The following is a 15,174-nucleotide window of genomic DNA, read 5'->3' as shown; positions in this document are numbered from 1 at the left end:
ACTTGAAGTGGCTACTCGCATAGCGGTATCTCCTCTATTAACGAGTGTCGTGACTTGAAGTGGCTACTCGCATAGCGGTATCTCCACTATTAACGAGTGTCGTGACTTGAAGTGGCTACTCGCATAGCGGTATCTCCACTATTAACGAGTGTCGTGACTTGAAGTGGCAACACGCATAGCGGTATCTCCTCTATTAACAAGTGTCGTGACTTGAAGTGGCAACACGCATAGCGGTATCTCTTCTATTAACGAGTGTCGTGACTTGAAGTGGCTACTCGCATAGCGGTATCTCCACTATTAACGAGTGTCGTGACTTGAAGTGGCAACACGCATAGCGGTATCTCCACTATTAACGAGTGTCGTGACTTGAAGTGGCAACACGCATAGCAGTATCTCCTCTATTAACGAGTGTCGTGACTTGAAGTGGCTACACGCATAGCAGTATCTCCTCTATTAACGAGTGTCGTGACTTGAAGTGGCTACTCGCATAGCGGTATCTCCTCTATTAACGAGTGTCGTGACTTGAAGTGGCAACACGCATAGCGGTATCTCCACTATTAACGAGTGTCGTGACTTGAAGTGGCTACTCGCATAGCGGTATCTCCTCTATTAACGAGTGTCGTGACTTGAAGTGGCAACACGCATAGCGGTATCTCCTCTATTAACAAGTGTCGTGACTTGAAGTGGCAACACGCATAGCGGTATCTCCTCTATTAACAAGTATCGTGACTTGAAGTGGCAACACGCATAGCGGTATCTCCTCTATTAACAAGTATCGTGACTTGAAGTGGCAACACGCATAGCGGTATCTCCTCTATTAACAAGTGTCGTGACTTGAAGTGGCAACACGCATAGCGGTATCTCCTCTATTAACGAGTGTCGTGACTTGAAGTGGCAACACGCATAGCGGTATCTCTTCTATTAACGAGTGTCGTGACTTGAAGTGGCAACACGCATAGCGGTATCTCCTCTATTAACGAGTGTCGTGACTTGAAGTGGCTACTCGCATAGCGGTATCTCTTCTATTAACGACTATCCTGACTTGAAGTGGCAACACGCATAGCGGTATCTCCACTATTAACGAGTGTCGTGACTTGAAGTGGCAACACGCATAGCGGTATCTCCTCTATTAACAAGTGTCGTGACTTGAAGTGGCAACACGCATAGCGGTATCTCTTCTATTAACGAGTGTCGTGACCTGAAGTGGCTACTCGCATAGCGGTATCTCCACTATTAACGAGTGTCGTGACTTGAAGTGGCAACACGCATAGCGGTATCTCCTCTATTAACGAGTGTCGTGACTTGAAGTGGCTACACGCATAGCGGTATCTCCTCTATTAACGAGTGTCGTGACTTGAAGTGGCTACTCGCATAGCGGTATCTCCACTATTAACGAGTGTCGTGACTTGAAGTGGCTACTCGCATAGCGGTATCTCCACTATTAACGAGTGTCGTGACTTGAAGTGGCAACACGCATAGCGGTATCTCCACTATTAACGAGTGTCGTGACTTGAAGTGGCAACACGCATAGCGGTATCTCCTCTATTAACGAGTGTCGTGACTTGAAGTGGCTACACGCATAGCGGTATCTCCTCTATTAACGAGTGTCGTGACTTGAAGTGGCAACACGCATAGCGGTATCTCCACTATTAACGAGTGTCGTGACTTGAAGTGGCAACACGCATAGCGGTATCTCCACTATTAACGAGTGTCGTGACTTGAAGTGGCAACACGCATAGCGGTATCTCCACTATTAACGAGTGTCGTGACTTGAAGTGGCTACTCGCATAGCGGTATCTCCTCTATTAACGAGTGTCGTGACTTGAAGTGGCTACTCGCATAGCGGTATCTCCACTATTAACGAGTGTCGTGACTTGAAGTGGCTACTCGCATAGCGGTATCTCCTCTATTAACGAGTGTCGTGACTTGAAGTGGCTACTCGCATAGCGGTATCTCCTCTATTAACGAGTGTCGTGACTTGAAGTGGCTACTCGCATAGCGGTATCTCCACTATTAACGAGTGTCGTGACTTGAAGTGGCTACTCGCATAGCGGTATCTCCACTATTAACGAGTGTCGTGACTTGAAGTGGCAACACGCATAGCGGTATCTCCACTATTAACGAGTGTCGTGACTTGAAGTGGCAACACGCATAGCGGTATCTCCTCTATTAACGAGTGTCGTGACTTGAAGTGGCTACACGCATAGCGGTATCTCCTCTATTAACGAGTGTCGTGACTTGAAGTGGCAACACGCATAGCGGTATCTCCACTATTAACGAGTGTCGTGACTTGAAGTGGCAACACGCATAGCGGTATCTCCACTATTAACGAGTGTCGTGACTTGAAGTGGCAACACGCATAGCGGTATCTCCACTATTAACGAGTGTCGTGACTTGAAGTGGCTACTCGCATAGCGGTATCTCCTCTATTAACGAGTGTCGTGACTTGAAGTGGCTACTCGCATAGCGGTATCTCCACTATTAACGAGTGTCGTGACTTGAAGTGGCTACTCGCATAGCGGTATCTCCTCTATTAACGAGTGTCGTGACTTGAAGTGGCTACTCGCATAGCGGTATCTCCACTATTAACGAGTGTCGTGACTTGAAGTGGCTACTCGCATAGCGGTATCTCCTCTATTAACGAGTGTCGTGACTTGAAGTGGCAACACGCATAGCGGTATCTCCTCTATTAACGAGTGTCGTGACTTGAAGTGGCAACACGCATAGCGGTATCTCTTCTATTAACGAGTGTCGTGACTTGAAGTGGCTACTCGCATAGCGGTATCTCCTCTATTAACGAGTGTCGTGACTTGAAGTGGCAACACGCATAGCGGTATCTCCTCTATTAACGAGTGTCGTGACTTGAAGTGGCTACTCGCATAGCGGTATCTCCACTATTAACGAGTGTCGTGACTTGAAGTGGCTACTCGCATAGCGGTATCTCCTCTATTAACGAGTGTCGTGACTTGAAGTGGCAACACGCATAGCGGTATCTCTTCTATTAACGAGTGTCGTGACTTGAAGTGGCTACTCGCATAGCGGTATCTCTTCTATTAACGAGTGTCGTGACTTGAAGTGGCTACTCGCATAGCGGTATCTCCACTATTAACGAGTGTCGTGACTTGAAGTGGCTACACGCATAGCGGTATCTCCTCTATTAACGAGTGTCGTGACTTGAAGTGGCTACTCGCATAGCGGTATCTCTTCTATTAACAAGTGTCGTGACTTGAAGTGGCTACTCGCATAGCGGTATCTCCTCTATTAACGAGTGTCGTGACTTGAAGTGGCTACTCGCATAGCGGTATCTCTTCTATTAACGAGTGTCGTGACTTGAAGTGGCTACTCGCATAGCGGTATCTCTTCTATTAACGAGTATCGTGACTTGAAGTGGCTATTCGCATAGCGGTATCTCTTCTATTAACGAGTATCGTGACTTGAAGTGGCTACTCGCATAGCGGTATCTCCTCTATTAACAAGTATCGTGACTTGAAGTGGCTACACGCATAGCGGTATCTCCTCAATTAACAAGTGTCGTGACTTGAAGTGGCTACTCGCATAGCGGTATCTCCACTATTAACGAGTGTCGTGACTTGAAGTGGCTACACGCATAGCGGTATCTCCTCTATTAACGAGTGTCGTGACTTGAAGTGGCTACTCGCATAGCGGTATCTCCTCTATTAACAAGTGTCGTGACTTGAAGTGGCTACTCACATAGCGGTATCTCTTCTATTAACGAGTGTCGTGACTTGAAGTGGCTACTCGCATAGCGGTATCTCCTCTATTAACGAGTATCGTGACTTGAAGTGGCTACACGCATAGCGGTATCTCCTCTATTAACGAGTATCGTGACTTGAAGTGGCTACACGCATAGCGGTATCTCCTCTATTAACGAGTGTCGTGACTTGAAGTGGCTACACGCATAGCGGTATCTCCTCTATTAACGAGTGTCGTGACTTGAAGTGGCTACACGCATAGCGGTATCTCCTCTATTAACGAGTGAAGTGACTTGAAGTGGCTACTCGCATAGCGGTATCTCCACTATTAACGAGTGTCGTGACTTGAAGTGGCTACACGCATAGCGGTATCTCCACTATTAACGAGTGTCGTGACTGGAAGTGGCTACACGCATAGCGGTATCTCCTCTATTAACGAGTGTCGTGACTTGAAGTGGCTACTCGCATAGCGGTATCTCCTCTATTAACGAGTGTCGTGACTTGAAGTGGCAACACGCATAGCGGTATCTCCACTATTAACGAGTGTCGTGACTTGAAGTGGTTACTCGCATAGCGGTATCTCTTCTTACTAACGCGTATCGTGACTTGAAGTGGCAACACGCATAGCGGTATCTCCTCTATTAACAAGTATCGTGACTTGAAGTGGCAACACGCATAGCGGTATCTGCTCTATTAACGAGTGTCGTGACTTGAAGTGGCTACTCGCATAGCGGTATCTCCTCTACTAACGAGTGCCGTGACTTGAAGTGGTTACTCGCATAGCGGTATCTGCTCTACTAACGAGTGCCGTGACTTGAAGTGGTTACTCGCATAGCGGTATCTGCTCTACTAACGAGTGCCGTGACTTGAAGTGGTTACTCGCATAGCGGTATCTCCTCTACTAACGAGTGCCGTGACTTGAAGTGGCTACTCGCATAGCGGTATCTCCTCTACTAACGAGTGCCGTGACTTGAAGTGGTTACTCGCATAGCGGTATCTCCTCTACTAACGAGTGCCGTGACTTGAAGTGGCTACTCGCATAGCGGTATCTCTTCTTACTAACGCGTATCGTGACTTGAAGTGGTTACTCGCATAGCGGTATATCCTCTATTAACGAGTGTCGTGATTTGAAGTGGCTACTCGCATAGCGGTATCTCCTCTATTAACGAGTGTCGTGACTTGAAGTGGCAACACGCATAGCGGTATCTCCACTATTAACGAGTATCGTGACTTGAAGTGGCTACTCGCATAGCGGTATCTCCACTATTAACGAGTATCGTGACTTGAAGTGGCTACTCGCATAGCGGTATCTCCACTATTAACGAGTATCGTGACTTGAAGTGGTTACTCTCATAGCGGTATCTCTTCTTACTAACGCGTATCGTGACTTGAAGTGGTTACTCGCATAGCGGTATCTCTTCTTACTAACGCGTATCGTGACTTGAAGTGGCTACACGCATAGCGGTATCTCCTCTATTAACGAGTGTCGTGACTTGAAGTGGTTACTCGCATAGCGGTATCTCTTCTTACTAACGCGTATCGTGACTTGAAGTGGCTACACGCATAGCGGTATCTCCTCTATTAACGAGTGTCGTGACTTGAAGTGGTTACTCGCATAGCGGTATCTCTTCTTACTAACGCGTATCGTGACTTGAAGTGGCTACACGCATAGCGGTATCTCCTCTATTAACGAGTGTCGTGACTTGAAGTGGCTACTCGCATGATGGAAGCAGAGAATTTTCGGAACGTGTGTGGTGCCTCTGTGTCAAGCGCCAGGTCAACGGACCTGAGTCCAATAACTGGATATGTGTCGGATATTCATTTCGTGCCGGGTGTGTCCAAGGACATGTTGGTGCGCCCATTGGTAGTGTGCATCTGTGTATGAGATGATGATAAGGAGGTAGGGAGAGGGTGAAACTCGATGTCGGTGACCTGTCGAATTACATCAAGGAGGCTGCTTAAGGCTTATCCTGCCCATCCGACGGATGAATCATCATCAATAGCGTCTTCCGCATGAAGACTGCGGAGAGGTCGGGAATTGAATCCAGGTTTTTGGTATGTCACCTAGTTACAGCTGTACGGTGTCGGCCAGTATCCTGATGGTGGAGTTTAACCACGGTAGGCTACAGTCAGGTGGTACGCCTTCAGCCACCTCGAGTGACCCTCGGGTGCACTAAATAGGTGTGTCACATTACTTCACAGCTATTCACCAGGCACAATGTTGCCATTTCTACTTTCCTTAGTGTTTACAATTGGTAGTGTGCATCTATTGCTGGACTTATTTCTTGAAACTCAATGCGGCTTATACCGCCGGTCTTTTTAAATATAGGTATATTATTCCTTTTAAATGACTATATAGATAAAGAGACTTTGCATTTCTCTTTTCATTTTAGGACAGAACACGAATCATGATGCATAGTGCCACGTTAGCTCTCTTGGTGGCTTTACTCGCCCCAACACATGCGATTCCTGCTGGCAGCAAGAGATACTCGAAACGAAATGAATCCTGTGGTTATGAGGTAAGTAACGACCATTTCGGATGTGACGAGGCTGTTGGTATCCCTACCTTCCTGCACTATACCTTACACGCATGTCAATAATGGAGGAAAACCAAGCATATAATTAATAGTTAATTAGATATTTTAAATTTTATTTTGAAGATTGTCCCTTTTAGTACAAACTGAACGATTTTCGGGATATTGCTCTTTTTGATATCAACATGCTGAAACATACACTTGTTGAGTATATTCTTCACACTAAAGTGAATGGCACTGTAAGGTACGTAGCGACGGGTAATATTATCTCAACTCATAAGGCAAGTACTATTACGTCATTAGTGTGACACTGAGGAAGATAAATTTCACGAAGCTTTCCTTTTTTCGTCAGAATATTTGTGTTACCCATCCGACTTTCGACAGGGAGGGGGAGAGATTACCGGTTCGTGCATATGTTTTAGCTATAATATCAACGTTCGACTCGTTGGCTGAATGGTCAGCGTACTAGCCTTCGGTTCAGAGGGTCTCGGGTTCGATTCCAGGCCGGGTCGGGGATTTTAACCTTCATTGGTTAATTCCAATCGGTCGGGGACTGGGTGTTTGTGCTGTCCCCAACATCCCTGCAAGTCACATACCACAATAACAATAACACGCAGTTACCTACACGTGGCAGATGCCGCCCATCCTCATCGGAGGGTCTGCCTTACAAGGGCTGCACTCGGCCAGGCTGAGTGGCTCAGACGGTTGAGGCGCTGGCCTTCTAACCCCAACATGGCAGGTTCGATGCTGGCTCACTCCGGTGGTATTTGAAGGTGCTCAAATACGTCAGCCTCGTGTCGGTAGATTTACTGGCACGTAAAAGAACTCCCGCGGGACTAAATTCCGGCACCTCGGCGTGTCCGTAAACCGTAAAAGTAGTTAGTGTGACGTAAAAGCCAGTAGCATTATTATTAATTGGAAATAGCCACACGAAATTATCATTATTATATAGACATGAGGGATGTGCCTGCGGAACCTTTGTACTTTTACTCTTCGGAACATAAAGTTTAGTTTGAAATCGCTTCATCTTTTGTCCTCCTATTCTGTACAGGTTATTGGCAACAACTCACTTCCATTTCCTTCGATCACGGGTCCATTTCCTCGCTTTTGTGGTTGACATAGGTGTCATCCATCACAGAACACTACGAAGAAAGTCACAGCTGGTTTCGTGCACCTTCAATATCTGCCCGTTTAAGCCGCGACTAACACATTAGAGACACAAGACACCCTCAGGGGTGCTCAGTAAGGGACTGAAATGTTCCATAAGAGAAACGGTGTGGATCAAGGAGATGGTGGAGGATTTATTATAAAATAATTCCGTCCTTCTAAGAATTATGATTGTGTGAGATGATCACTAAAAGTTTGAATTTTACGTTAACTCTTGCTGTACATCCAAAAGTTAAAGCAAATGGGATGGTACATGTTAATGAATTCTTATTAATTCTGACAAAAATTGTTTTCATAAAACTCATATTTTATAGAATATTATTTTGAATGCTAAATTTGATTTTGCTTAGAGAATGATGCTCGTACGCATGTCAAATCATGTCGGAAAATCTGGAGCAAGATTTTAAATTCTTAAGTTATATTACTGGTCAAAAGATGAAAACACAAAATAAATAATACATTTTCCTTATAAACTTAATTTTACTTGCTAATTATTTCTCCAATTTAACTCGACCTTTAAGCGTAACCTCAGAATACACGTGAATTTACGTGATATAAGTAAGCAAGAAAGGAAATTTTTAAAATTAAATTAAATCTTCAACCATGTGTGAATGCCGAAACTCAGAACAACGATGGTAACACACACATGAATAATTCACAATAAAAATAAAACCACTCAACTTGTGGAAATAACACAATAAAAATGCACGTAATAAGTCTCCCGTTACCATCATCCACCAAGGAAAGAATTGTAACCGACTACAACTAAGGATACTATTTTACAAATATACACACACGTCTACACGTTATCCGTTCATTTCATGGAACTGGAAGACTCCCATAAATAATGGTTTGCACCTATAAGTAATACATCCGGTACAAATAGTCTGGGTAATGGTGATTAATAGTATCGTCAATATCTACATCGAACTCAGGACGTTACCAAAATTTATCAAATATCGAGGAATTGAGTAATATTATACAGCTACGATTCTGATATTATTGCGATGACGCTCATCCAGTATGACAAAAAGGCTCTAACCATCACACACACTCAAATTTCATTTTGTAGGAAGACCTCGTGGTTCAATAATATTTTATGAAGACTCTATCGCCTATGGTTCTCTCACGAAAACAACAACTCGCAAATACATCAAAAATGACGATAAATTATTCCTAAATATCCTTTCATCATTGCACACAACATCGCAGAAAATAGATTACATGCGCTTCTGATCATAGAGGCGCTAAGATTCGCCCCCAACGAACACATAAAATCACCATAATCCATGCTACATTTCTCCACATGGCACAACGTGGGAGGTACAATCTCGAGAATAATTCGCAACATCCGTCCACAATATCACGGGAAAATTCTTATAAATGACTGGAACCACACGTAAATATAATAATCAGACAATGTCCTCCCTTAAAAGTATGAAATTGAATCCAAAAGAAATCGTTAGCGTAGCGTTAATATGTCAAATGAGCCTGCTCCCTCATGAAAACATATCAAACACCTTCGGCAAAATATAAGAGAAATAAATTCCGAAGAATAAAAATATCACGCGCACAAAATCCTCAATATTATAGTAATCGAATGGAAACTTAAAATTCCTTAAAGGTCAGCCGATAGCTGATATTTAAACCAGATACTTGTCCGATGACATGAATTATCTAAACCCGCGTGCTCACTGATGTTGACATACCGTCATCACGCACCTTAAAATCACATAGTAGGATAAAATACGAATTCAACGTCGTATAACACAAGAAAATGACATGGTGAAGATACTAGAAATCGACTCAAACTACTGTTTAATCAACAATCCCTTCAAGAAGTAAGCGAACTACTTATTACAGCTACATGTCTGTCTGTTGTCTGTTAGGTCATCAGCCCATAGGCTGGTTGGATCCTCAAATAGCACCACCAAAGGTTATGAGGTTATAAGGAAACCCCAAAAACCAATGGCGGCACCAAAATGAGGCGTACTAGGCAAGATGAGGAGTGAGGTAGTTTGCCATTGCTTTCCTCACTGGGTCAGAAAGTACTATTGCAGCACGACTGACCCTTTGAGCAGCACCTTTCATAACACTCAGATGCACTAGTCATGCTCCGAATGTCATTACTCAGCACTACCCATACCCCAGCAACTTCCATATTGTCACAGCCATGGATGTTGACTGGGACTTCTGTAGAAGCTACACTTTACTCTGGCCTGTGCCAAGAGATGGATGCAAAAGTACTGCATCCATCAAGAAATGACAGCAGGCAGATACAGCTACATAGAATAGATAATACCCAGTATAAATGAAATGTCGACTTAACTTGGATGCCTTGATGACCCTGGTCTCCTTCTAGGCTAGATTCATGGCATTAGGACGCTGTCGGCATTGGTCCTGTCTTTTAGTACTGCATCCTGATCTGAGCGATGTCTCCGGGGCACACGAATTTCTTACTCTAGGTCTTCATTGCCTTGGCCGGTATCGAACCGGTACGGCTTGATGTACACTGGAACTTTCACAAAAATGTTTGTACAAATTCCCCACTCGTGGTTTCACAATTGACATAGACACTATTGACGTCTGTTATGACTGCAGATGGTCTGTTAAACTGCCAAGAAATGACACTGTTCTCCTCGTGATGCAAGTAAGAGCTCTCTAGGTCTATAAAAGACCTCCCTGAGGAGTGAGCTTCTGAGCAACACGCGTAACCAGCAGATAAGCAAGTAAGAATATTCTAGTTCGGTTTTCCACCTCTATTCTGAGCTCTGACGTCATACCTCGTGATTCGATTGACGTCCTGAATTCCTCGACGTTGTAATTAACATGTCCCCTAATTTCTTGTTAATTAATTTGTCAATTAATTCCACAATTAATTTAATTTCCAAATATTATTATTTATGCCTTCCTGAAATGTGATATCAAAGCTTTTATGCACACTTGTTGGAGAATGTTTATTAAGACGTCCAATCTGAAGTTGTAATATTACGAAAGATTTTGAATGTAATACTTCTCGTGTCTCGAGAGTTCAGCAGTATTAAAAAAATTCCCGTCTTCTCTTGCAGTGATAACATTGTCTTTCATTCCTCAACAGGTTATACAAAAAGAAAAAGAAAAAGTCATACCTTTAGGTTCCGCTGCCGACACATTGCGCGGAACACATGGCGTACAGTCCGGTCACATAAAATTCACTGCCAATTACAACAGACCTAAAATGTCACAATATATAGTTTTGAAACACTGAATATACGTCCAATATACCCAAACATCCGACAAATGACCAGGGCAGTCTCACTTCGAAACAATATGGCAGCATTCACATGACCGGAAAGGAAAGAGCTGATTGGTAGTTATGGAGACTGTTCCAATTGATTCCAACAGATGGCGGAGATTGTTCTGGTTGAAACACCGCCATCTCGGTGCCTTGAAAGCAGCGTTGTAGTTTTATGCCTAGAGACTATAGTATTTTGTCCTCTTCTTTTTTTTTTTTTTTTTTTGCAAAAACCAACAAGATAATTTATTAGAGGGAGAGTAGTACAATACAGTGATTTTAGGATGTCAATTTTGACGAAAATTGGAGATTGCTCCTTTGGTACCAATAGCCTCACATAGTTTTGTAGGACACAGATCACGTTTAACGAAACTAGAGAACTCAAAGATCGTTTGAAGCTTTTGGGCGTCGGCGGTTGCAGAGTGGGCTTCGGCTGGTCTGACCGACCAACGGAACAGAAGAGACGGAGCGGGGCTCGTCCCCACTGTCAGCTCTCTTATTTATTACTCTATACAGAATATCTGCCGCAGAAAGCCTTACCTCTGATTCCACTTTTTTACACATATCATCTATATATATAAAATAACTTATCCTGACTGACCGACTGACTGACTGATTCATCACCGCCGAGCCAAAACTACTGGACATAAAGGAATGAAATTTTGGGGATATATTCATATTAAGATGTACGTGCTTGCTAAGAGAGGATTTTTGGATATTCCGTCGTTAAGGGGGTAAAAAGGGGGGTGAAATTTTAAAATGAGTGCATCTATATCTCAAAACTTTAACAGTTTACAGATGTAAAAATTGGTATTTAGAATCTTCTTTAAAAATAAGGGAACACGTATTTTTTTGTTTTCAGAAAATCCCAACAGGAAGGGTGGAAAAGGGTGAAAAATGGGTTGAATGCCTTTAATGAGGCTACTTATATTTCAGAACCTGAAGATATTACAGACCTGAAAATTGGTGTTTGGGATCTCCTTTAAAAATAAAGAAACACGTATTTCATTTTTGTTTTTGGAAAATCCAATTAATGGGGGGATGAAAATAGCGGGAATTTTTAAAATGGGTGTATCTATATCTCAAAAATTTAAAGTTTACACATGTAAAAATTGATATTTAGAATCTCCTTTAAAATTAAAGAAACACGTATTTCTTTGTTTTCGGAAAATCCCAATAGGAAGGGTGAAAAAGGGTGAAAAACGGGTTGAATGCCTTTAATGAGGCTACTTATATTTCAGACCCTGAAGATATTACAGACCTGAAAATTGGTATTTGGCATCTACTTCAAAAATAAAGAAACAGGTATTTTTTTCGTTTTTGGAAAATCCAAATAATGCGGTGTGAAAAGGGGGGTGAATTTTTAAAATGAGTGTGTGTACATCTTAAAACTTTAAAAGTTTACAGATGTAAAAATTGGTATTTAGAATCTCCTTTAAAAATAAAGGAACACGTATTATTTTGTTTTCTGTAAATCCTAATAAGAGGGGTGTAAAAGGGCGAATAATGGGTTGGATGCCTTTAATGAGGATACATATATCTCAGAAACTGAAGATATTACAGAACTGAAAATGTGTATATGGGATATTCTTTAAAAATAAAGAAACACGTATTTTTTGTGTGCGTTTTGGAAAATCCAATTAATGGCGGTTAAACAGGAGTGACAAATTGGGGTGAATTTTTTGAAAGACTATATCTACAGAATATCTGAGAAACGTAAAATGTTACAGACGTAAAAAGTGGGTATTTGGAATCTCCTGTAAATGTAGAGATACATAGGTGATTTGTTTTTGGAAACTCCACTTAAGGGGAACTAAAGGGGGGTGAAATTTTAAAACGAGAATTTCTACAGTATATCTAAAAAACTTAACATGTTACAGAAGTGAAAAATGGTATTTTTTATCTCTATTAAATATAAAGGAACGTGTATTTTTAGTTTTCGCAAATACTTGGGTGGAGGGGGATAAAAGTGACTGAAAATGGTGTTGAATTCTTTTAATTAGGGTACACTGATATCTCAAAAATGAAGATGTTACAGACGTGATATTTGATATTTGGAATCTGCTTTAAAAGTGAAGAAACACGTATTCTCGGAAAATCTAATGAAGTGGGGACCGGGGGGGGGGGGGGTGAAAGAATTAAAAAAATTAACTGCCTTAATTGAATGAGAATACATACATCGAATAAAAACTAAAGTTGGTACAGACGTGAAAATTGGTATTTGGATCTCCTTTGAAAACAAAGAAAAACCCGTTTTGGGGGGGAAACCATCTTTGGGGGAGGGAGTGAAAAGGAGTTGAATTCCTTTCATGAGGACACAAAAATCAAAAACTGAAGAAGTTCGAGTCGTGATAATTGGTATTTAGAAGATCCTTTACTCTTAAAGAAGTATTTTTTGCCGGAAAATTCACTTTGGGGGGGGGGGGGGGGAGGAGGAGAGTGAAAGGAAGTGGAAAAAGTGAATTATTTTTATGGGGATACTTATATCTCAAAACTGAAGGTAATAGACGCGAACAATGGTGTTTGGAACATCCTTTAAACATAAAGAAACACGCCTTCTTTTAATTTTTTTTGGGGGGGGGGGTAAATAAACTTAACGGCGGTGGGGTGTAAAAGGAGGTGAGACCAATTGATTTTACTATTCATAATGTACTTATGAGGAGCCTCCGTTGCTCAGGTGGCAGCGCGCCGGCCTCTCACAGCTGGGTTCCGTGGTTCAAATCCCGGTCACTCCATGTGACATTCGTGCTGGAAAAAACGGAGGCGGGACAGGTTTTTCTCCGGATACTCCGGTTTTCCCTGTCATCATTCATTCCAACAACACTGTCCAATATTTTGTTTCATTTGTCATTCATCGATCATTGCCCCAGAGGTGTGCTTAGGCAGCCGGCACAATTCCTATTGTCGCCGCTAGATGGGGCTTTATTCATTCCATTCCCGACCCTGTCGAATGACTGGAAACAGGCTGTAGATTTTCGATGTACTTATTCTGATCAATAAACCGATCATTTTTAATCATTCCTGGGTTCGTTCTCAACAGCCATCTTTTCCTTCGGAGAACGTTCTTAGATTATAGTAGATTCTCCTGGCATATAAATAAAAATTTAAACACATTTGAAATAAACGATAGGAATGAGATTGGCCGTCAAATTGTTCACCTCTATAATAAGGTCAATAATGCACGGAAGTGTGTCATTCGTATCGCCAGAAATCCCGCAAACTTGCCTATGCGCGACAATGGTGCTGGTCACATTCTCAACAATGACAATGGCAGTAGATGTACTGTAATTTACCGCCAAGTAGCGGTCTTGCATCTTGCTGTGGGGTCCAGAACAACAACAACAACAACTAATAATAATAATAATAATAATAATAATAATAATAATAATAATAATAATAATAATAATAATAATAAATTTCTGGACCGTCGTCAAATTGTGCGGACCGCGCTGGAAACGGGTCCTGGCCTGATAATTACTACGAATACAGTCCGGCCGTGGGTTCAGTACCACCAAGGCACCCAAGACGACACCACGCCGGATCTCCTTCAGGATTCGATCCATACTAAAAGTGCTTATAGGAAAAGATGGCAAAGATTTAGGGACCCAACTGACAGCGTGGAATACCTGGACCTAGCCTGGGAAGTATGAAATCGATTGCTGGAAAGAAAGATTGAAAAATGTGAGGAAATTTGCCGTAATTTCTCAGAAAACGAGTCAGAATGCGAATTTCGGAGGATTATATATAAAACGTTAAGCATTCAATTATAAATTTCAGTATAGTACCATAGCGAAGCACGTGTATCTTGCTAGTCACATATAAAGCGGCCTAATGGGGCAGAAGTGCTTAATTTTTAAACAAGGGGTAAACCCAACCTACGCTGCGACTATGATGAAGGAAGTCTAATATCCAAAATGGTTAAGAAAGGTTAAATTTTGAGAATAGCTTGTCGCAGTAAAAGAAAAGGTGTATGAAGATACCGATGGTAGAACACTCGAAAATCGTTATTTGGTACGAAACACGTATGGTTAGGCCTGCATGGCTAGGAACTATTTTACCCTGTTATCAGCTAAATGACAGAATAATTTCCTACAAATTCAAAAGTTCGTTAAACATCTCTCTGGACCAGCAGAGTATTTGCGTCGAATGTAGCAGTGCTTACATGTTGACGTTTGCTCTAACCTTGACATGAGATGATTACAAAAATCTGTTTCACATAAGGTGAGGACAGGGAGTTGTCATTTTCTAGAAAGCATGCCAGCTGCTGATTGGTCACAGTCAGTGGCATCTAATCCCAAAGATTAAAATCATAAGAGCATAAGGTTCGGAGAATCACAGCTAAATAGTGTGCGATGCAGAGCGGGAAGGGTTGTCTATTTGTAGGGAGTAACAGTCGTGGGGTTACAAGCAGAGTGCACACAGAATAAATGCAAGACCGGTTGCTTAGATACAGGGGAGGCCGTAAATCTACGTCACAATAATAATA

At 42.2% G+C, this 15,174-nt stretch overlaps 1 protein-coding gene across 1 annotated transcript in view; it reads left to right on the top strand.

Annotated features, from left to right (window-relative positions):
- The window catches only part of LOC136879168 (lysosomal alpha-mannosidase), a 371,785-nt gene that overhangs the window by 99,567 nt on the left and 257,044 nt on the right, over positions 1 to 15,174 (top strand). The window contains exon 2 of the mRNA XM_068228971.1: positions 6,107 to 6,232. Within this exon, the coding sequence (XP_068085072.1) occupies positions 6,107 to 6,232 (126 nt within the window). The remainder of the gene's footprint in view (positions 1 to 6,106; positions 6,233 to 15,174) is intronic.

This window comes from Anabrus simplex, chromosome 8 (assembly GCF_040414725.1).
Source record: "Anabrus simplex isolate iqAnaSimp1 chromosome 8, ASM4041472v1, whole genome shotgun sequence".
In the NCBI taxonomy this organism is placed as follows: Eukaryota; Metazoa; Arthropoda; class Insecta; order Orthoptera; family Tettigoniidae; genus Anabrus; species Anabrus simplex.
The sequence above is the reverse complement of the archived record's forward strand: the minus strand, read 5'-3'. Positions and strand labels throughout refer to the sequence as shown.